This window comes from Mobula birostris, chromosome 6 (genome assembly GCF_030028105.1).
Source record: "Mobula birostris isolate sMobBir1 chromosome 6, sMobBir1.hap1, whole genome shotgun sequence".
NCBI lineage: Eukaryota > Metazoa > Chordata > Chondrichthyes > Myliobatiformes > Myliobatidae > Mobula > Mobula birostris.
In genome coordinates this window covers 111,931,982-111,955,349 of record NC_092375.1, presented here as the reverse complement: position 1 = coordinate 111,955,349, position 23,368 = coordinate 111,931,982, and the positions used below count along the sequence as shown (strand labels likewise).

Genomic DNA, 23,368 nt, shown 5'->3' with positions numbered 1-23,368 from the left:
ATCTGTATGGATAATAGGCAAAACAATTTTTCCATTGTACTTCAGTATACATCACAATAAATAACCAATTTACTAATCTACCAATAAGCCATCTATGGACAGAAATGTACATTGGTGACTTGGGTTGAGGCACTTCACCTGGAGTAATTATGAGCCAAGATGGAAAGTCAGATGAACAAGTAAACCTAATTATTTTATTAACATATGCTTACTTCATTATTGGGAGAAGGTGTCAGCATTTCTAATACTCATCAGCATCAAGTTCTGAACTGTCCTTGCCTACTTCTTCATAATCTTTCTCCAAAGCTGCTAAATCCTCCCGAGCCTCTGAAAACTCTCCTTCCTCCATCCCCTCCCCCACATACCAATGTACAAAGGCGCGCTTGGCATACATCAGGTCAAACTTGTAATTGAGACGAGCCCAGGCTTCAGCAATGGCGGTGGTGTTGCTTAGCATACAGACTGCACGAAGCACCTTGGCCAGATCCCCACCAGGGACCACAGTGGGAGGCTGGTAGTTGATGCCAACTTTGAAGCCAGTGGGGCACCAGTCAACAAATCTAATGGAGCGTTTGGTCTTAATGCTAGCAATAGATGCATTAACGTCTTTCGGCACCACATCACCTCGATATAAGAGGCAGCAAGACATGTACTTCCCATGACGAGGATCACATTTGACCATCTGGTTTGCTGGCTCAAAGCAGGCATTGGTGAGCTGAGCCACAGACAACTGCTCATGGAAAGCCTTTTCAGCTGAGACAACTGGTGCATAAGCAACCAATGGGAAATGGATGCGAGGATATGGAACCAAGTTGGTCTGGAACTCTATCAGATCAACATTCTGTGCACCCTCAAAGCGAAGGGAGCATGTAATACAGGAAACGACCTGAGCGAGCAGCCGGTTCAAGTTGGTGTAGGTCGGACGCTCGATGTCCAGGTTCCTGCGGCAGATATCATACAAAGCTTCGTTGTCTGCTATGAAGCAACAGTCTGAGTGTTCTAGGGTGGTATGGGTGGTGAGGATGGAGTTGTAGGGCTCAACCACAGCTGTTGAGATCTGGGGAGCTGGGTAAATAGTAAATTCAAACTTTGTCTTCTTGCCATAGTCAACAGAAAGGCACTGCATCAATAGAGAAGTGAACCCAGAGCCAGTTCCTCCACCAAAGCTATGGAACACCAGAAAACCCTGGAGTCCTGTGCATTCATCAGCCTGCAGTAAATAGGACAGAGTCTAGATTTATATACTCAGTCACTCATTTGAAATCAAAAACATCTTGCTTAAATTTTTTTAAACATTTCTAAATGACTAATGAAACATTAAAAAGTCTGGTTTATACTTTTCCACTCATTTTGAGAGTCTGGGTACAGCTGGCAATGTCAACAATTATTGCCTAGATCAATCTGCCCTTGGAAAGGAGTAGCGAGCTGCACTCTTGAACAGATGCATACCTGGCAAGGACATTCCCACTGTGCAGTTGTTTTGTAACTTTCTGAGTCTGAAAACAATCTAGACCCAAATGTACACTGTGGCCACTTTATTAGCTACACCTGCTTGTTAATGCAAATATCTAATTAGCCAATCATGTGACAACAACTGAATGCATAAAAGCATGCAGACATGGTCAAGAGGTTCAGTTGTTGTTGTTCGGTTCCCAAGGAGATGTTGGAATGAATAGCAGGAGGGAGATTTCAAAAGAAGCAAGCAGGGGCAGTCGAGACATAATTGGAGCCACAGTTCCCGAGGAGACATTGGATTGTGCATAATTAGGCACTTGGCAAAGGCCAATAAAAATAAGTTAGGTTTTAGTGGAGCAGCCATTGTGGGTGTGACCATTGTGTGAGTGGGCCAGAGTAAGACTGGGAAGTTCGGGCTTTGGCTGATAAAGGTCTTGGTAAGGAAAGACAAATGCTGCCGGTTGAATTTTTTTCGTTAAGATTTTCTTTGGGTTTTTTTTGCTTATTACCCAGTTAGGGCAGTGGGGATGCTAGATGGGGTAGTGGAAAGCTCCTCTTGCGAGATGTGCAATGAGAGTCCTCCAGTGTCCCTGACAACTATATCCGCAAGAAATGAGCATAGCTGCAGCTTCTTTTTGACCATGTTAAGGAATTGGAGCTGGAGCTGGATTAACTCCAGATCGTTTGGGAGGCTGGGGGGTTGGTCAACACGACAAACTGGGAGGTAGTTACATCCAACGTGCAAGACGCAAGTAATTGAGTGACTATCAGGAGGGGGAAAGAGGATAGGCAACCACTGTAGAGTACCCCTGTGACAGTTCCCCTCAACAACAGGTATACTGCTTTAGATTATGTTGGGGGAGGAATGACCTAGCAGAGGAAAGCACAACGGTCAGGTCACTGGTACTGCATCTGGCTCTGGGGATTGGATGCGAAGTGGGGAGAAAAGACGAGCTGTAGTGATAGGGGATTCAGTGGTTAGGGGAACAGACAGAAGGTTCTGTGGACAAGAACAAGATTCCCGAATGGTACGTTGCCTTCCGGATGCCAGGGTATGGGATATCTCGGATTGAGTCCACAGCATTCTTAAGTGGGAGGGTGAGCAGTCAGAGGTTGTAGTCCAGGTCGGTACCAATGACATGGGTAGAAAGGGAGATGAAGTCCTGCAAAGTGAGTTCAGGGAGTTAGGCACTAAGTTAAAGGACGGGACCTCCAAGGTTGTGATCTTAGGATTGCTACCCATGCCAGGTGCTAGTGAGGCCAGAAGTAAGAGCAAACATATTTACACTTGGCAAAGGAGATGATGCAGGAGGGACGGCTTCAGATTTTTGGATTGTTGGGCTCTCTTGCAGGGAAGATGTGAACTGTACAGGTGGGACAGTTTGCCCCTGAACTGGATGGGCACTAATATCATCGCGGGAAGGTTTGCTAATGCTGCACGGAGGCATCTAACCTAGAGTTATGGGGGATGGGACCCAGTGCACCAGAGCAGATAGTGGAGTGATAGTGAAGAATGATTTTGTTAAACCTACATACCAAGTCAGGAATCGAAAGATTAAGTATGGTGGGACTAATGTTCTAGGTTGTGTATATTTCAATGCAAGGAGTATTGTAGGAAAGGTAGATGACATTAGGGCATGGATCAGAACATGGAATTATGACATTGTAGCCTTAGTTGCAGGAGGGGCAGGACTGGCAGCCCAATGTTTCAGGGTTTTGTTGTTTAGGATGTGATACAGCAGGAGAGATAAAGGGAGAGTGGTGACATTCCTAGTCGGGGAAAATATCTTGGCTGTACTCAGGGAAGGCTGGAGAGCTCATCTAGTGAGGGATAAACAGAGGAATAAGAAAGCTATGATCACAGTAATGGGATTATATTACAGACCACCCAAAAGTCATTGGGACTCAGAGGAGCAAGTTTGTAGAAAGATTGCAAACTGTTGCAAGAAACATAAGGTTGTAATAATGGGTGATTTTAAATTTTCCATATATTCACTGGGACTCCCATACTGTAAAAGGGCTGGATGGGACAGAGCTTGTCAAATCTGTCCTTAATCCTTGATTTCCTTAATCAGCACATAGAGGCCCCAACTAGAGTGATCTTAGTTCTCCTATTAGGCAGTGAGACAGAGCAAGTGACAGAAGTTCGTGTCGGGGAACACTTTGCATTTATTGACCAGAATGCCATTAATTTCAAAGTAAATATGGAAAAAGATAGGTCTGCTCCTCGGGTTGAGATTCTAAATTGGAGAAAGGCCAAATTTGAAGGTATCAGAAAGGATCTAGCAAGTGTGGATGGGGACAGGTTGTTTTCTACCAAAGGTATACTTGGTGAGTGGGAAGCATTCAAAACTGAAATTCTGAGAGTAGAGTCCATACGTTCCTGTCAACATAAAAGGCAACAATAACAGGTTTAGGGAACCTTAGTTTTCAAGGGACATTGGGCCCTGGTTAAGAAAAAAAAGGAGGTGCATAGCAACTATAGGCAGGAAGGAACAAATGAGGTATTTGAGGCATATAAGAAATGCAAGAGAAAACTTAAGAAGGCACTCAAGAGGGCTAGAAGACATGAGGCTGCTTATCAGACAAGGTGAAGGAAAATCCCAAGGAGTTCTACAGATATATTAAAGAGTAAAAAGATAGCAAGGGACAAAATTGGCCCTCTAGAACAGCAGAGTGGTTATCTATGCATGGAGCCAAAGAGATGGGGGAGATCTTAAACAAGAGAAAATCTGCAGATGCTGGAAATCCTAGCAATAAACACAAAATGCTGGAGGAACTCAGCAAGCCAGGCAGCATCTATAGAAAAGAGTACAGTCAATATTTCGGGCTGAGACCCTTCATCAGGACTGGAAGAAAAATTATGAGGTCAGAGTTAGAAGGTGGTGGGAGGGGAGGAAGAAACACAATGTGATAGGTAAAACCGGTTGGGGAGAGGGGTGAAGTAAAGAGCTGGGAAGTTGATTGGTGAAAAAGATACAGGACTGAAGAAGGGGGAATCTGGAGGACAGAAGGCCATGGAAGAAAGGAAAGGGGGAGGAACACCAGAGGGAACTGAAAGGCAGGTAAGGAAATAAGGCAAGAAACGGGAATGGGGAACGGTGGTGTGGGGGGGGGGGGTGCTTTACCAGAAATTCGAGAAATCAATGTTCATACCATCAGGTTGGAGGCTACCCAGACAGAATACAAGGTGTGGATCCTCCAATCTGAATGTGGCTTCATCGCAAAATGGCAGAATGGGAACGGAAAATGGAATTAAAATGGGTAGCCACCAGGAGATCCAGCTTTTCCCGGGTGGACGGAGCGTAGGTGCTCAGCAAAGGGGTCTCCCAAGAGATCACACCGGGAGCACCAGATGCAGTAGATGACAACAACAGGCTCAAGGGTGGAGTGTCGCCTCACCTGGAAGGACACTAAGGGGCCATAAGTGGTAGTGAGGGAGGAGGTGTAGGGGCAGGTGTAGCACTTGTTCCACTTGCCAAGGTAAGTGCCGGGAGGGAGATGAATGGGGAGGGATATAATGGACAAGGGAGTAACTTAGGGAGCGATACTTGTGGAAAGTAGAAAGTGGGGGGGGGGCGAGGGAAAGATGTGCTTGGTGGTGGGATCCCATTGAGATGGTGGAAGTTACAGAGAATTATGTGCTGGACGTGGAGGCTGGTGGGGTGGTAGGTGAGAACAGGAGGAACCCTATCCCTGGTGGGGTGGCGGGAGAATGGGGTGTGGGCAGATGTGAGCAAAATGGAAGAGATGTGATTAAAGGCAGCATTGATAGTGGAGGAAGGGAAGACCCTTTCTTTGAAGAAGGATGAGGTCTCCTTCACTCTGGAATGAAAAGCCTCATCCTGAGAGCAGATGCAGTGGATAGGGAAGAACTGAGAGAAGTGGGCTGACATTTTTACAAGTAACAGGGTGGGAAGGGGTATGCTCCAAGTAGCTGTGAGAGTCAATGCCTTCATAATAGACTCAGTAGATAAGCTGTCTCCAGAGATAGAGACAGTGAGAGCGAGAAAGGGGAGAGAGGTGTTGGAAATGGACCAGGTAAATTTGAGGGCAGGGTGGAAGCTGGAGGCAAAATTGAGGAAGTCGACAAGCTCTGCATGGGTGCAGGAAGCAGCAGCAATGCAGTTGTTGACGTAGGTAGGAAAAGTTGGGAATTGACACAAGTGTTAGATTGGAACATAGACTGTACCACGTAGTCGACAAAAAGGGAGCCATAGCTGGGATCCATGCAAGCACCCATTGCACTTCCTTTTGTTGAAGGAAGTGGGAGGAGTCAAATGCAAAATTATTAAGAGTGAGGACGTTCCGCCAGACTGAGGAGAGTGGTGGTGGAGGGGAACTGGTTGGGACTGGTGTCCAGAAAGAAATGGAGAGACTTGAGGCCCTCCTGATGGGCGACGGAGGTTTTCAGGGACTAGGCTTCCATAGTGAAAATAAGATACTCGGAGACAGGGAACTTGAAGTCAATGAAGAGATCAACAGTGTGTGAAGTGTCAGGGATGTAGGTAGGAAGGGACTGAACCGGGGGAATAAAACTGAGTCAAAGTATGCAGATAAGAGTTCAGTGGGGCAGAAACAATGGGCCTGCCTGGATGGGCAGGTTTGTCGATCTTGAGTAGGAGGTAGAAACGGGAGGTGCGGAGTGAGGGAACGATGAGTTTGGTGGTAGTGGATGGGAGATCACTAGAGCTAATAATGTCAATGATAGTGTGGGAAACAATGGCCTAGACCGTATCTTAAATAGATTCTTTGCATCTGTATTTACTCAGGAGATGGACACAGAGTCTATAGATGTGAGGAAATTCAGCAGCCAGGTCATGGACCATACACAGACTTCAGTGGAAGAGGTGTTTGCTGCCTTGAGGCAAATTAAGGTGGATAAATCCCCAGGGCCTTAAAAGGTATTCCCTTGGACCCTGTGGCAGGCTAGTGCAGAAACTGAAAGGGCCCGAGCGAAGATATTTAAAACACCCTATGCCATGGGTGTGGTGCCGGAGGATTGCAAGATAGTTAATTTTATCCTGTTGTTCAGGAAAGGTTCTAAGAATATGCAAGGATATTATAGGCCAGTGAGTTTGACATCAATAGTGGGCAAGTTATCATAAGACATTCTAAGGAACTGAATATATAAGTATTTGCATAGGCAGGGACTGATTAGAGAAAATCAACTTGGCTATGATGTGTCTAATCAATCTTATAGAGTTTTGCGAGAAAATTATCAGGGAAGTTGATGACAGCAAGGTAGTAGATGTTGTCTACATGGACCTTAGCGAGGCCTTTGACAAGGTCCTGCATGGAAAGTTATTCAAGAAGGTTCAGTCGCTTGGCCTTCAGGATAAGGTAGTAAATTGAATTAGACAATAGCATCATGGAAGAAGCCAGACAGTAGCAGTAGTTGGTTGCCTCTCTGACTGGAGGCCTGTGACTAGTGGTGTGTTGTGGACATTAGTATTGAGTCCGCTGTTGGTTGTCATCTGTAACATGATCTGGATGATAATGTGGTAAACTGGATCTGCCAGTCTGCAACACTCACAAAATGCTGGAGGAACTCAGCAGGCGAGGCAGCATCTATGGGAAAGAGTACAGTCGATGTTTCGGGCTGTCGGACTTTGGCAGTTCTGGAGAAAAAAAGATGAGAAGATTTAAAAGGTGGGAGGGAAGAGAGAAACACAAGGTGATAGGTGAAACCAGGAGGAGGAGCGATGAAGTAAAGAACTGGGAAGTTGATTGGCGAAAGATACACGACTGCAGAAGGTGGAAATCTAATAGGAAAAGACAGAAGGCCATGGAAGAAAGAAAAGGTGGGGGGGGGGAAGAAGAGCATCAGAGGGAAGTGATGGGCAGACAAGGAGATACAGTGAGAGAGGGAGAAGGGGATGGGGAATGGTGAAAGGGGGACATTACTAGAAGTTTGAGAAATCGATGTTCATGCCATCAGGTTGGAGGCTACCCAAACAAAATATAAGGTGTTGTTCCTCCAACCTAAGTGCGGCATCTTGACAGTGGAAGAGGCCATGAATGGACATACGGGAATGGGAAGTGGAATTAAAATGGGTGGCCACTGGGGGATGGTTCTTCTCACATGCTTCTTCTGGTAGGTGCTCGGTGAAGTGGTCTCCCAATTTACGTCAGGTCTCGCCAATATACAGGAGGCCACACCGGGAGCACTGGACACAGTATATGACCCCAACAGACTCATAGGTGAAGTGTCACCTCACCTGGAAGAGCTCTATGGTGCTGAATGGTAGTGAGGGAGGAGGTGTTGGGCAAGTGTTGCACATGTTCCACTTGCAATGATAAGTTCCAGGAGAGATCAGTGGGGAGGAACGAATGGACATGGGAGTTGTGTAGGAAGCAATCCCTGCGGAAAGCAGAAACTGGGGGATGGGGTGGAGGGAAAGATGTGCTTGGTGATGGGACCCCATTGGAGATGGCGGAAGATCTAGAGAGAATTGTGTGCTGGACGCAGAGGCTGGTGGGGTGGTAACCCTATCCCTAGTAGAGTGGTGGGTGGATGGGGTAAGAACAGACGTGTGAAATGGAAAAGATGCAGTTGAGGGCAACATTGATGGTGGAGGAAGGGAAGCCCCTTTCTTTGATAAAGGAGAACACCTACTTCACTCTGGAATGAAAACCCTCATCCTGAGAGCAGATGTGGCAGAGATGGAGGAACTGAGAGAAAGGAGTGGTATTTTTACAAGTAACAGTATAGGAAAAGGTATAGTCCAGGTAGCTGTGAGGTTTATAATAGACATCAGTAGGTAGGTTGCCTCCAGATACAGAGACAGTGAGATCGAGAAAGGGGAGGAAGGTGTCAGAAGTGGACCGGGTAAATTTGAGGGCAGGGGTAGAAGTTGGAGGCAAAATTCATGAAGTCAACAATCTCCGCATGGGTGCAGGAAGCAGCTCCAATGTTACATGTCTGAACGACTGGCGTCTTGTCGCACTCATCTCAATAATAAGCAAATACTTTGAGAGGCTGGTCAAGGATTACATCTGCAGCATGCTACCGTCCACACTGGACCCCCTACAATTTGCCTACTGACACAACCAATTGACAGATGATGCAATAGCCACAGCTCTACACACTGTCCTTACACATCTGGAGAAGAAGGATGCTTATGTGAGAATGCTGTTCTTGCACTACAGTTCATTACTCAACATCATAATTCCCTCCAGGCTTGACAAGAAGCTCAGTGACCCTGGCCTTCACCCTGCCTTGTGCAGCTGGATCCTGGACTTCCTGTCAGATCGCCAGCAGGTGGTAAGAGTGGAGTCCCTCACCTCTGCCTCTCAACACAGGTGTCCCCCAGGGCTGTGTACTAAGCCCCCTCCTTTACCCTCTGTCTACCCATGACTGTGTTGCCACCCACAGCTCCAATCTGCTAATTAGATTTGCTGATGATACTACACTAATTGGCCTAATCTCAAATAATAATGAGGCAGCCTACAGAGAAGAAGTCATCACCCTGACACAGTGGTGTCAAGAAAACAACCTCTCCCTCAGTGTCACTAAAAGGAGCTGGTTGTGGGCTACAGAAGGAATGGGGACAGGCTAGCCCCAATTGACATCAATGGATCTGGGGTTGACAGAGTGAACAGCTTTAGGTTCCTTGGCATAAACACCACCGAGGATCTCACGTGGTCTATACACATCAGCTGTGTGGTGAAAAAGGCACAATAGCACCTCTTTCACCTCAGACGGTTGAATAAGATTGGTAGGGGCCCCCAAATCCTTAGAACTTTCTATAGCAGCACAATTGACAGCATCCTGACTGGCTGCATCACTACCTGCTATGGGAACTGTACTCCCTCAATTGCAGGACCAGAGAGGTGCAGATAGCCCAGCGCATCTGTAGATGTGAACTTCCCACTATTCGGGACATTTACAAAGACAGGTGTGTAAGAAGGGCCCAAAGGCTCATTGGGGACCCGAGTCACTCCAACCACAAACTTTTCCAGTAGCTACCATCTGGGAAATGGTACCACAACATAAAAGCCAAGACCAACAAGCTCCGGGACAGCTTCTTCCACCAGGCTATTAGACTGCTTAACTCATGCTGACACAACTATATTTCTGTTATATTGACCACTCTGTTGTTAATACTATTTATTATAAATTACTATAAATTGCACATTTCACATTTAGACGGAGACATAACATAAGGATTTTTACTCCATGTATATGAAGGATGTAAGTAATAAAAGTCAATTCAATTTAGTTATCTATGTAGTGTAGGAAAAGTAAAGGAGTGACACCACTGTAGGATTGCAACATAGACTGTTCCACGTAGTTGACAAAAAGGCAGGCATGGCTAGGACCTATGTGAGTGCCCATGGCTAGACATTCTGTTTGAAGGAAGTGGGAGGAGCCGAAGGAGAAATTATTAAGAGTGAGAACAAATTCTGCTAGATGGAGGAGAGTGGTGGTGGAGGGGAACTGGTTGTGTCTGGTGTCCAGAAAGAAATAGAGAGCTTTGAGGCCTTCCTGGGGAGGGATGGAGGTGTATAGGGACTGGACATCCATAGTGAGAATGGGTGCCAGGGAACTTGAAATCATTGAAAAGATCAACAGTGTGTGAAGTGTCACAGATGTAGGTAGGAAGGGACTGAACTATGAGGGAATAAAACAGAGTTGAGGTTTCCAGCATCTGCAGGTTTTCTCTTGTCTGCAAATCTGCAGATGACACTAAGATTGGGGGCATAGTGGACAGCAAGGAAGACTATCAAAGTTTGCAGCAAGATCAGGTCCAGCTGGAAAAATGGGTTGAAAAATAGCAGATGGAATTAAATGCAGACAAGTGTGAGGTGTTGCACTTTAGGAGGGCAAACCAGTGTAGCACTTGCATGTGAGCGACAGCGGTGAGGAATGCAGTAGAACAAAGGGATCTGGGAATACAGATCCATAGTTCCTTGAAAATGGCACAGGTAGATAGGGTTGTGAAGAGAGATTTAGGCATATTGGCCTTCATAAATCTAAGTACTGAGTACAGGAGTTTGGATGTAATTTTGAAGTTATATAGGATGTTGCTAAGTTCTAATTTGGAGTACTGTGTGCGGTTTTAGTCACCACCTACAGGAAAGATATCAATAAGATTGAAAGAGTGTGGAAAAAATTTGCAAGGATGTTATCAGAACTTGAGGACCTGACTTATTGGAAAAGGTTGAATCAGTTATGACTTTATTCCTTAGAGCGTAGGAGAATAAGGATAGATTTCAGAGGGGTAGAGATAGGGTAAATGCAAACAATTTTTCCACTGAGGATGGGTGAGACTGGAACTAGAGGTCATGGGTTAAGGGTAGAAGGTGAAATGTTTTAAGGGAAACATGAGGGGGAATTTCTTCACTCAGAAGGTGGTGAGTGTGTGGAATGAGCTGCCAGCGGAAGCGTTGGATAATTAAATAATTTCAATATTTAAGAGAAATTTGAATAGGTACATGGATAGGAGGCATATGGAGGGCTACGGTCCAGGTGCAGGTTGATAGGACCAGGCAGATTAATAGTTCAGCACAGACTAGATAGGCCGAAGAACCTGTTTCTGTGCTGTAGTGTTCTATGACTCTTTCATAATGTTCTTGTCACTTTGGAAAGGAAGCATTAACATTAAACCATGTTTTTCAAAGCCCCAGGATATCCCAAAGCATTTTATAGTCATGTTGGGTATTTTTGAACACAGTTGTAATGCTGCAAAATGTGGGCAGATGGTTTGTGTAAATTAAACTCCCACACAACCATGAGACAATGTAGTGAGTTAACTGAAGAATAAATGGGATAGGGGAACTCCTTGGTCTTCTGCTGAGGTTTTATAAAGCATTGGCCAGACCATTCTTAGAGTATTATGAGCGGTTTTGAGTCCTTTTTCTAAGAAAGGATGTGCTAGCATTGGAGAGGGTCCAGATGAGGTTAATGAGAATGATTCTGGGAATAAAAGAGTTAATGTATGAAGAGTGTTTGATGGCTCTCAGCCAGTACTCGCTAGAGTTTGGAAGAATGTGGAGCGGGGGGGGGGTCTCATTGAAATCTATCAAATATTGAAAGGCCTAGAAAGAGTGAAGGTGGAAAGAATGTTTTTTTTATAGTGGGGAGTCTAGGTTCAGAGGGCAAAACCTCAGAATAAAATGATGCCCCTTTAGCCAAAAGGTGGTGAACCTGTGGAATTTATTGCCACAAACCTCTGTGGAGGTCAATTCATTGGGTATATTTAAAGTGGAGGTTGATAGGTTGTTGATTAGTAAGGTTGTCAAAGGTTATAGGGAGAAGGCACAGTGGGTTTGAGAAGGAAAATAAATCAGCCACTATGGAATACTTGATGGGCCAAATAGCCGACTTCTGCTCCTATGTCTTATGGTGTCATAATAGCAGCATAGAATCTTCTATGTTCACAAATGGAAAGCAGAAGTGACCTCAGTTCACATACTACCTGCATGGAGGTACCAACAGCATTTGCATTGTTCCTCCAGTACTGCACTTAAATGTGCTGCATGCAGAGAAGATTCACCCAGTGTTTCTTGGACTTGGGTGCCTCAGTTACAAGGAGGTTGCAGAGACTAGGACTTTATTCCCCGGGATTTGGGAGATTGAGGTGTGACTTGTGAGAGGTATACAAGATTATAAGGGGCAGAGACAGAGAAAGTACATGGTCTTTTACTAGGGGAGGGAGGTGGGCGCTAAAAACAAGAGGGCATTGGTTTAAGATTTGAGGTGAGAGATTTAGAAGGGACATCAGGGCAATTTCTTCACTCAAAGGGTGGTATGTATTTGGAATGAGCTGCCAGAAAGCCATAGTGGTTAGCACAGGCTTTACAGTACCAGTGACCCGGGTTCAATTCCCACCGCTGTTTGTAAGGAGCTTGTATGTTCTCCCTGTGACCGCATGGGTTTCCTCCGGCTGCTCTGGTTTCCTCCCACAGCTGGTAGGTTAATTGGTATTTGCAAATTGTCCCATGATTAAGCAAGGGTCAAATTGTGGGGGTGCTGGGCAGCGTGGCTCGATGGCCTGGAAGAGCCTGTTCGACTCGGTATCTAAAACAAAATAGTGGTTGAGGTGGGCACATTAGCAGCATTTTAAAATATCTAAATAAGTATATTGACAGAAGAAGGTTAGAGGATTACAGGCCAACTGTGGTCAGATGGCTAACAGTCACTGCTTAACAGTCACCATGGCCGACTTGGACCGTAGGGTCTATTTCCATGTTGTATATGTCTATGACTTTATGTGAAGAAGCTTTCTCCTTCAACCTCAACATTTTACTGGAAAACTTGTTATACTACTGTGTAACATATAAACACATCCAATGGTCTGAAAAATCTGCCAGTCTAGCATCAGCAAAATGTGAGGGTGCCACATTATCAGAATTTTACAGCACTAAATTTGCTGAGACCTTATGCAAATATTTGGACTTTTACATTCCATTAAGAAAACTCTCACCAGCTTGCGTATTCTATCCAGAGCTAGATCAATTATCTCTCTGCCAATGGTGTAGTGCCCACGAGCATAATTGTTGGCAGCATCTTCCTTGCCAGTGATGAGTTGCTCAGGGTGGAAGAGCTGTCGATAGGTACCGGTACGGACCTCATCTGGAATGAGGAATAATAAGTTTTCAGAAATGATGATAAGGGGAAGTAGCCATGATCAGAAAGTATTGCTAGTCTCCAATTGGTCAAAGCAGGAACTAATCAAATGGACAATACATATAACATGGAATCATAGAACACTACAGCTCAGAAACAGGCCCTATATCCCATCCAGGAAGTGTCAAACTATTAATCTGCTTAGTCCCATCGATCTGCAACACACATCAAAGTTGCTGGTGAATGCAGCAGGCCAGGCAGCATCTCTAGGAAGAGGTACAGTCGACGTTTCGGGCCAAGACCCTTCATCAGGACTAACTTAAAGAAGAGTTAGTAAGAGATTTGAAAGTGGGAGGAGGAGGGGGAGATCCAAAATGATAGGAGAAGACAGGAGGGGGAGGGATGGAGCCAAGAGCTGGACAGGTGATTGGCAAAGGGGATATGAGAGGATCATGGGACAGGAGGCCCAGGGAGAAAGAAAAGGGGGAGGGGGAAAAACCCAGAGGATGGGCAAGGGGTATAGTGAGAGGAACAGAGGGAGAAAAAGGAGAGAGAGAGGAAGAATGTGTGTATATAAATAAATAACGGATGGGGTATGAGGGGGAGGTGGGGCATTAGCGGAAGTTTGAGAAGTCAATGTTCATGCCATCAGGTTGCTGCATTCACCAGCAACTTTGATGTGTGTTGCTTGAATTTCCAGCATCTGCAGAATTCCTCGTGTTTGCATGTCCACTGGACCACAGCCCACCAAACCCCCCCCCCCCCGCACCAATCCATGTACCTATCCACATATTGAGATCAAATCTGCGTCCACCACTTCTGCTGGTAGTTTGTTCCACAGTCTCACCACCCTCTGAGTGACTAAGTTCCCCTCATGATCCCTTTGCACATTTCTCCTTTCACTCTGAACCCATGACCCCTAGTTGTAGTCTCACCCAATCTCAATGGAAAAAGCTTGCTTGCACCTACCCTATCTATACCCCTCATAATTGTGTATACCTGTATCAAATCTCCCCTCATTCTCCTACAGTCTAGGGAATAATATCTAGGTACTTACACAGATTTCTCTTAAAAGTTGCAGTTAAACCTGCATCCACCTCTTCCAGACTACGAGTACGATTCCTGCTGCTTATAAGCAGTACATATTCCCATTATTCAAAGTTCTTTTTGCTGTTTATATTTCTACAATACATAGGTGAAATTGAAAATAAGGCATTGACCAATATTGCATTATACTCACCGATGACAGTGGGTTCTAAATCAATGAATAGAGCTCTTGGGACGAGCTTCCCGCCACCCGTGTCAGAAAAGAAAGTGTTGTAGGAATTATCTGCAGCTCCATAAGTCCAATCCCTGGCCATAAATCCATTAGGTTGGATCCCATGTTCTAAACAGTACAATTCCCAACAAGCATTTCCGATCTGGACACCAGCCTGGCCAATATGGATGGAGATACATTCATGCTGTGAACCGAAATGTTTAAAATTATAATGAAGCCGGTCTAGCTAAGACAGAAACAACAAGTCATAGCAAATCAAAAAACACAAGAGAATCTGTAGATGCTGTAAATCTAGAGCAACACACAGAAAATGCTGGAGAAACTCAGCACATCAGGTAGAATCTATGGAGTGGAATAAAGAGTTGACATTTTGTGCTGAGACCCTTCAGCAGGATTGAATCAGAGTTATCAAACCCTTCATCTGAGTCATAGCAATCTTATTTTATTACTTTTATGTTCCAAAAAAACCCCTTGGTTGTCAGGAAATATAGAGGAGGCTTGACCCAAAGGAGGAGGGGCAGAGACAATTCAGTGGTGAACAATAATTTTAACAAGCCACAAGGGGCTACAAAACAAGATAGAACATAAACTAAATGCAACAGGTAAATTTTAGGCAGGAAGACTGAAAGCTAACAGTAATTAGTTGAATCCAGCTGGTTCAATGATTGAACAAGGACTGTGGCTGACAACTGGGATTAAATAGGCTGCATGTGATGAGTCTGGAACTGGTGGCAAGTGACTCCTATTAGCTGGGTGCTGACTGAGAGGTGCCTGAATGTGCAGGTTGGGAGGTGTCAGCGGGAACAGGCCTGACATTGGACTGATTTTGTAGTAATTTGCCAGGCAACAACTGCTATCCCCATGAATCTATTGACTCCTTTAGTTGGATTTTCCATTCCCAGCACATTCTGTTGTTGGGTAAGAATTCTGCAGCCTGTGTATGGATTGGTGGTGCTGGCAATGGTTGAGATGGAGGTGCAGGCATGGGTAGGGGGATGGGTTGTGTTAGGTTTGACAGTGGAGGTCACTTGGCCAGTGGTGTTTGGTAAGTGGGTAAGAGGAGGGAGCAATTAAGTAGGGTGGGTGAAATGATACACTAGCAGTGGGATGTGGTTTCTGAATGGGGTTTTTGGCGGAGGAAACTGGTTGGCTTACTGACAGTCAGAGTTGGATATTACTGAGGTAGAGTGGGAAATGAGCTATTGATATTGGGTGGGCAGGATTGGCAGTGGGAAAGATTAACCTGCCCATGGGTTGCTATGGTGAGGGTTTGGTGCTGTTGGGTAAGGATGGCGGTGGGACTGAGGCTGGTGATGGGGGAGGGTTGGATTGTGGGTGGTTGCTGTTGTGGAGAAGGTGGGTGGTGTTGGGAAGAAGATGCATAGTTTTGGGGAGGGCGTAGCTGGTGTTGAGGAAGAGTGTGGTTACTGTTGAGGAGAGTATAGCTGGTGTTTGGGAGGGGGTGGTATTCAGGAGAAGTAGTTGGTGTTGAAGGGTGGTACCTGTATTGGACAGGGGTGTAGTTAATGTTGGGGAAGGGATGGTGTTGGAGAGGGGATGGCTTGTATTGAAGAGGGGTGTTAGGAAGGATGTGGTTGGTGTTCGGGAAGGGTTGGTGTTGGGAGAGGATGTGGTTGGTGTTGGGGAGGGGCTGTTTGATGAGAAGAGTGGGTAGTTCTGGGGAGGGGTTGGATGATTATGTTGGTGTGGATGCTATTGGAGTGAGATTGGTGCAGACATCTCACCTCTCCCGGAAGTTCCGGGAATCTCCCGCATATTGATAGTGGCTCCCTGATGCCCGGAAATTACATAAAATATCCCAGAAATCGATTTTTTTTTTGAGAGGGAGAGGGAGGGCAAGAGCAAACATCCTGATTGGTCTCTCTTCGTGCTAAGTAGACCAATCAGTTTTCTCTGTGGGCAGGCTTTACAGTCGACCTCAAAAATAATGAGTGTTGCTCACTGCACTGTTTGCAACAGTGACTTTTCTATTGCCCATGGTGGGTTAAAATGTAAAAGGTACGTTTAACAGGTGTCATTCGTTCATTAGCATTGCTAACGTTACTTAAACTAGCTCTCTAGCTGCTAAGGAGCTACTCTATTGATGTCCTACGTGATGAGGCCGAACTCCCTGTAGACTTGCTTAAAGTTGTAATAGAATAAACATGAACATATAATTTAAGTACATATTTTAATGTCACATTTTCTGCATATACCCAACTTGGTTTACAGATTAGACAAAATCACTAAACCAATTATTACATACACCCTTGGAGGTCGACCGGTGGTGGGGGGGGGTATGGGGTTGCGGGGGCGGGGTTGCTGCCTCCCTAAAATGAGTTTTTGCAGGGTGGGATGTCTGTTGGTGTCCTGAAGGGGATGAAAATGGTGGTGTGGCTATTATTGGCATAGAGAGGCGCTGGCTGATGAAGGGTGGGTGGTGTACGGATGGATGCCTTTGGGTTGGTTGCTGATGGACAGACTGCCTCTGGGGGAGCAGTTTTAGTGTAGGGGGGACGAATTTGTGCTGCCATGGCGTAGTCCCGGTCGCTGGAGCTCGGATTACAAAAACAATCTCATACCATGTCGGAGCCCGTTGCCGCCTCCCACACGCGTTCCGCAGCGGCCGAGCGTTCCCGCCAAAACCTTCACGGGGCGCTGCGCTGCGCATGCGCTGCCCTTCAGGTGCGCATAGCCCGTCTCCGTGACAACAATCCCACTGACTACGCATGCGTACCAACAAACAGCAGTACAAGGTAATTGCGCGTGTTCCTGTTGGCATATGCGCCGGTATTGAGGCATTCCGGGTATTGTAGTTCCGATGAAAACACATTGCTAAATTTCTGATTAGAAAGTTCAGAGCACATACATGTCACCACATACAACCCTGAGATTCTTTTTCTGTGGGCATAGTTAGCAAATCTGGAGAAAAGTAATTGTAAACTGTAAACATCAAGAACTGTTAACTGTAAACAAACTGTGTAAATGCAGATATAAATAACAATAAATAATGAGCATGAAATAAAAATATAACAGAGTCCTTAAATGAGTGCAGCTATCCCCTTTTGTTCAAGAGTCTGATGGTTGAGGGGTAGTAACTGTTCTTGAATCTGGTAGTGTGAGTCCTGAGGCACCTGTACCTTCTACCGGATGGCAGCAGCAAGAAAAGAGCATTACCTGGGTGATGACAATTTTTGATAATGAATGCTACTTTTCTACTTCAATGTTTCATGTAGATGAGTTCAATGGTTTGGGGGGCTTTACCTGTAATGTACTGGGCCGAATCCACTATCTTTTTTAGGATTTTCCGCTTAAAGGCATTGGTGTTCCCATACCAGGCCATAATGCAGCCAGTCAGCACACTTTCCACCACACATCTATTGAAGTTTGCCAAGGTTTTTGATGACATGCCAAATCTCTGCAGACTCCAAAGGAAGTAGAGGCACTGTTGTGCTTTCTTCACAATCATATTTACATGAAGGGTCCAGGAAAAGTCCACTGAGAAAGCGAGAAGTTACTGACCTTCTCCACCTCTGATGATTACTGGCTCATTGACCTGTTTTCCTTTGCCTGGTCTACAATCAGTTCCTTCGTCTTGCTGACACTAGGTGAGAAGTTGCTGTTATTACAGCTGTCAGCTAGGTTTTCATTCTCCCTCCTGTCTGCTGATTCATCCCCACCTTTGGTACAACCCACAACAGTGGTGTAATCAGCAAACTTGTATATGATGTTGGATCTGTACTTAGCCACACAGTCACAGGTGTAAAGCATGTAGAGCAGGGGGTTAAATACACATCCCTGTGGTGCTCCTGTACTGATCGAGATTGTGGAGGAGATGTTTCTGCCAATCCAAACTGACTGTGGTCTACAAGTGAGGAAATCCAGGGTCCAACTGCACAAGGGTGTTTTGAGGCCCAGGTCTTGGAGTTTACTGATTAATTTTGAGGGGATGATGATATTAAATGCCGAGCTGTAATCGATAAGGAGCACCTGGAGCATGCATCTTTGCTGTCCGGATGTTCCAGTGTTATGTAAAGAGCCAATGAGACAGCATCTGCTGTAGACCTGATGCTTCGACAGGCAGATTGGAGGGGATCAAAGTTACTATTCAGACAGGAGCTGATATGCTTCAATACCAGTCTCTCAAAGCACTTCATCACTGTGGATGTAAGCGCCACTGGGTGACAGGTTACCACGCTCCTCTTGGGCACCAGTATGATTGAAGTCTGCTTGAAGCAGGTGGGAACCACATACAACCGGAGTGAGAGGTTGAAGGTATCTGTGAATACACTAGCCAGTTGGCTGGCACAGGTCTTCAATATTTGCCAGGTACTCTGTCCGGTTCCCAACCTTTTTTAATGCCATGGACACCTACCATTAACCCAGGGGTCTATGGACCCCAGGTTGGGGACCACTGGGTTAGAACATTAGATATATGTGCAGAATTAGGCTATTTGGCTTATCAAGCCCGCTCCACAATTCGATCATAGCTGATTTATTAATGCTTTCAACCTCATTCTCCTGCTTGCTCCCCATATATTTTGACATCCCTACTAATCAAGAATCGATCAACCTCCGCTTTACATATACCCAATGATTTGACCTCCACTGCTGTCTGTGGAAGTGAATTCCAGAGATTCACCACTCTCGCTCTAAAGAAATTCCTCTTCATCCCTGTTCTAATGGGATGTCCTTGTATCCTGAGGCTGTTCCCTCTGGTCCTACACTCTCCCACTATAGGAAACAGCCTCTCCATGTCCACTCTATCAAGGCCTTTCAATATTCAATAGGTTTCAAAGAGATCCTCCCCTCATTCTTCTAAACTTCAGCAAGCACAGTTCCAGAGCCATCAAATGCTCCTCATGCGTTAATCCTTTCATTCCGAGATCATTTCGTAAGCCTCCTCTGGACCCTCTCCAATGCCAGCACATCCTTTCTTAGTAACACACATCAAAGTTGCTTGAATTTCCAGCATCTGCAGAATTCCTTGTGTTTACATCCTTTCTTAGATATAGGGCCCACACTGCTCACAATTCTCCAAATGTGGTCTGACCAACGCACTCAGCATTACATCCTTGCTTTTATATTCTTGTCCTCTTGAAATAAATGCTAAAAATTGCATTTTCCTTCCTTACTACCAACTCAACCTACAAGGCTCAGTGCTGGGACCCCAGTTGTTTACAATACATATTAATGACTTGGATGAGGGAATTAAATGCAGCATCTCCAAGTTTGCGGATGACACGAAGCTGGGCGGCAGTGTTAGCTGTGAGGAGGATGCTAAGAGGATGCAGGGTGACTTGGATAGGTTGGGTGAGTGGGCAAATTCAAGGCAGATGCAATTTAATGTAGATAAATGTGAAGTTATCCACTTTGGTGGCAAAAATAGGAAAACAGATTATTATCTGAATGGTGGCCGATTAGGAAAAGGGGAGGTGCAACGAGACCTGGGTGTCATTATACACCAGTCATTGAAAGTGGGCATGCAGGTACAGCAGGCGGTGAAAAAGGCGAATGGTATGCTGGCATTTATAGCAAGAGGATTCGAGTACAGGAGCAGGGAGGTACTACTGCAGTTGTACAAGGCCTTGGTGAGACCACACCTGGAGTATTGTGTGCAGTTTTGGTCCCCTAATCTGAGGAAAGACATCCTTGCCATAGAGGGAGTACAAAGAAGGTTCACCAGATTGATTCCTGGGATGGCAGGACTTTCATATGAAGAAAGACTGGATGAACTGGGCTTGTACTCGTTGGAATTTAGAAGATTGAGGGGGGGATCTGATTGAAACATATAAAATCCTAAAGGGATTGGACAGGCTAGATGCAGGAAGATTGTTCCCGATGTTGGGGAAGTCCAGAATGAGGGGTCACAGTTTGAGGATAAAGGGGAATCCTCTTAGGACTGAGATAAGGAAAAACTTCTTCACACAGAGAGTGGTGAATCTGTGGAATTCTCTGCCACAGGAAACAGTTGAGGCCAGTTCATTGGCTATATTTAAGAGGGAGTTAGATATGGCCCTTGTGGCTACGGGGATCAGGGGGTATGGAGGGAAGGCTGGTGCAGGGTTCTGAGTTGGATGATCAGCCATGATCATAATAAATGGCGGTGCAGGCTCAAAGGGCCAAATGGCCTACTCCTGCACCTATTTTCTATGTTTCTATGTTTAGGGAATCCTGCACTAGGACCTCAACACAACCAAAGTAAGAACCTTATACAACTCTGGCTCATCCAACCAGTAACCTTGCCTTTCAAACCTAAGATAGTGGCACTAACTCTGTGTAACATATTTATAATATTTACAAATTTTTGATTATGTTTACAAAATTTACATCTTTAGACTAAAAATGCAGAAGTGGTGGATGTACATTCATTTGAAACATTTAGACATAGGAGAAGAATTAGGCCATTTGGCCCATCAAGTCTGCCCTACCATTCAATCATGGCTGATCCTTTTTTTGAGAAGTTTGGATAAGTACATGATTGGGAGAGGAATGAAGGGCTATGGTCCAGGTGCATGTTGATGGGACTGGGCAGAAGAATAGTTCAGCACAGACTAGATGGGCTTGTTATCCTTGCCTATGATGTATACCAGCCTTCATAACTCCTCTTAGTCCAGCAAGTTATTGGTATTGGAGATACAGTGAAATACTTGTCTTGCATACTCTTCATACAGATCAATCCATCACATGCTGCATTGAGGCATTACAATGGAAAACAATAATGCAGAATAAAATGTTACAGTTACTGACAAAGTAGAGTGCTGGGTGTCAGGTTATTGCAATATTCACTTTCCAGGGCCCAAGAGGCTTATTGCTAATTTCAGCTTTCTGACTTGTTTGTAACAAAGTTAAACTTCTAACATTCTTTCACAAACAAGAGAAAATCTGCAGATGCTGGAAATCTAAGCAACACACAGAAAATGCTGGAGGAACTCAGCAGGCCAAGTAGCATCAATGGATAAAGTACAGTAGACTTTTCAGGCCAAGACCCTTTGGAGGGTCAGTTTCTTGTTGTAAACAAGCAAACAGTGAGGTCTTTTAGGCCTATGTTTAATCAACATAAGACAGTGGAGTTATGTTAGTTGGCCTGCATCAAACCAGACAACACTGGTTAAGTTATTCGCACCATCTTGACAAGAGTTCATGGAATCTTGCAGACCAGGCTGATTTTGTCACTTAGCACATCAATCATGGTCACAGGAATAGTCGATCAATCAATAGCTGGGATATTTGTGTACACAGACTCAAGGCCCTCACAGCATTAATTTCGGATGTTTGGGATCTCTGTCCCCAGAGGCTCTTAGACCGTCTATGTGAATTACTTTATCCCAGCAAAGGTGTCTGCAAAACATCACCTGCAGATAATATCTGGCAACTAGTAGAGAAACAGTATAAGTGTTAGAAAGCATCGGAGATTGCTATGAATGACAAGGGCAGGAAGAACAGAGTTCATTCCCCAACCTTCAGCTTCTGTGAGAAATGTTTTGTTATCTGCAACTCGTTGGTATGTTCTTTCAGTTTGTAAGAATCGTACATGTTTGGAAATCTTTTGTAGTTTATACATCTTTTGTAATATGGAAATATCTTACCAGTTAGAAATCCTTTGAGTTTTAAACACCAGTTAAGAACTATTTGTCTAAATTTAACTGTATCATTGAAAAATAAAATATTCTTGCTTAAACAACTTAAGTAGTTGGAATTATCTTCTTACTAGGGAGGGTGGATCTATCACTTAAATAGTGGGTATTCGCAGCTAGGCCTTTTCACAGGGTCTAGACAGGGAGGTAAACTAGTCTTTGAAGAGTAAATTGATACAGCATAACCTCCCTATAGTGAGAGTACCTGTATCAAATAGGGTTTAAAATCTCCTTTTGAGTTTAAGGCTTTGCTGACAGTGAACCTAATTCCATGACATCATAACAAGGTAGACTGAGATCAAGAGCCCATCTTATCATACCAGGATACTAGTTCAATAGTCCTATTACAGTGAGATAGATGTAGTCCTATAGATGGCAATAAACAATGATCTAAGGAGAGGAATAAACTGTGAATATTTCAGGCCGAGTCAAGAGGGTGTAGAAACCAGCACAAGGAGGAGATGGGATGGTGAGGGGAGGAATACAAGATGCAGAGTTCCTCCAGCATTTTGTGTGTGTTCCTCAGGATCAGAATTAATATTACTGGACGTATGTCATGAAATATGTTGTTTTGTTGCGGTACATAAAATTTTTTAAATCTTATTAATTTCAACAATAAATATATATATGCACAAATTAAATAGTGCAAAAAGAGAGCAAATAGAGAGATAATGATCATGGGTTCATTATCCATTCCAAAATCTAATGGCGGGGGAAGAACTTGAGTGTCTTCAGTCGTTGGTACCTCCTCTTTGATGACATGTCCTGGATGTTGGGGATCCGACGGATGCCACCTTCTGGAGGGATCACCTTTGGAAGTTGTCCTTGATGCTGGGACTGGCTGAGTTTATAACTTTCTGCAGTTTTTCCGAAACTGTGCAGTGACCTCAAGTGGCTACTGGAAGTTCTACAGGTCCACAGCCACTTACTTATTTTTATTCAGGGATTCAGCACCAAACAGGTCCTTCTGGCACGAGCCGCACCTCCCAGCAACCCACCTATTTAACCCCAGCCTAATCAGAGGACAATTTACAATGACCAATTAACCTACTAACTGGTACACCTATGGACTGTGGGAGGAAACCAGAGGTCCCAGAGGGAACCCACACCTACAGGAAGGACGTACAAAATTCTTACAGACGGTGCCGGATTTGAACTCCAAACCTCAACCCCGCAATCTGTTGTAGCATTGTGCTAACCTGCGACGCCACCATGGTGCCCTAACTTCAGAAATTTGGTGGAAATTAAACACAGATGTTGAATTTAACTATTAGTCTACTGAAAAACAGTTCTAAACATTAAGAATGGTGAATTATTTTAAAACAGTTCAAGTTGGAAGCATTGGCACTCTGTTAGACACACCATTTCAGGTGTCAGGTCAGCACAAAAGGTCATTGGCTGCAGACCAGGACAAAACTTCAT

At 44.8% G+C, this 23,368-nt stretch overlaps 1 protein-coding gene across 1 annotated transcript; it reads right to left on the bottom strand.

Annotated features, from left to right (window-relative positions):
* Positions 1 to 241: 241 nt before the first annotated feature.
* LOC140198713 (tubulin alpha-1C chain-like) lies at positions 242 to 23,160 on the bottom strand. The gene is made up of 4 exons (XM_072259731.1): positions 23,146 to 23,160; positions 14,271 to 14,535; positions 12,888 to 13,036; positions 242 to 1,210 (listed from the first exon to the last, which is right to left on the bottom strand). The coding sequence occupies exons 1-4, from the start codon at positions 23,158 to 23,160 to the stop codon at positions 242 to 244; spliced, it is 1,398 nt and encodes a 465-aa protein (XP_072115832.1).
* Between the last annotated feature and the right edge of the window lie 208 nt (positions 23,161 to 23,368).

Excerpts from the sequence above, each read along its gene's own strand:
- LOC140198713 (XM_072259731.1), bottom strand. Across the intron at positions 13,037-14,270 it reads TTTAGAACCCACTGTCATCG|ATGAGGTCCGTACCGGTACC; the intron begins GTGAGTATAATG and ends TCCTCATTCCAG. Across the intron at positions 1,211-12,887 it reads TGGATAGAATACGCAAGCTG|GCTGATGAATGCACAGGACT; the intron begins GTGAGAGTTTTC and ends TATTTACTGCAG.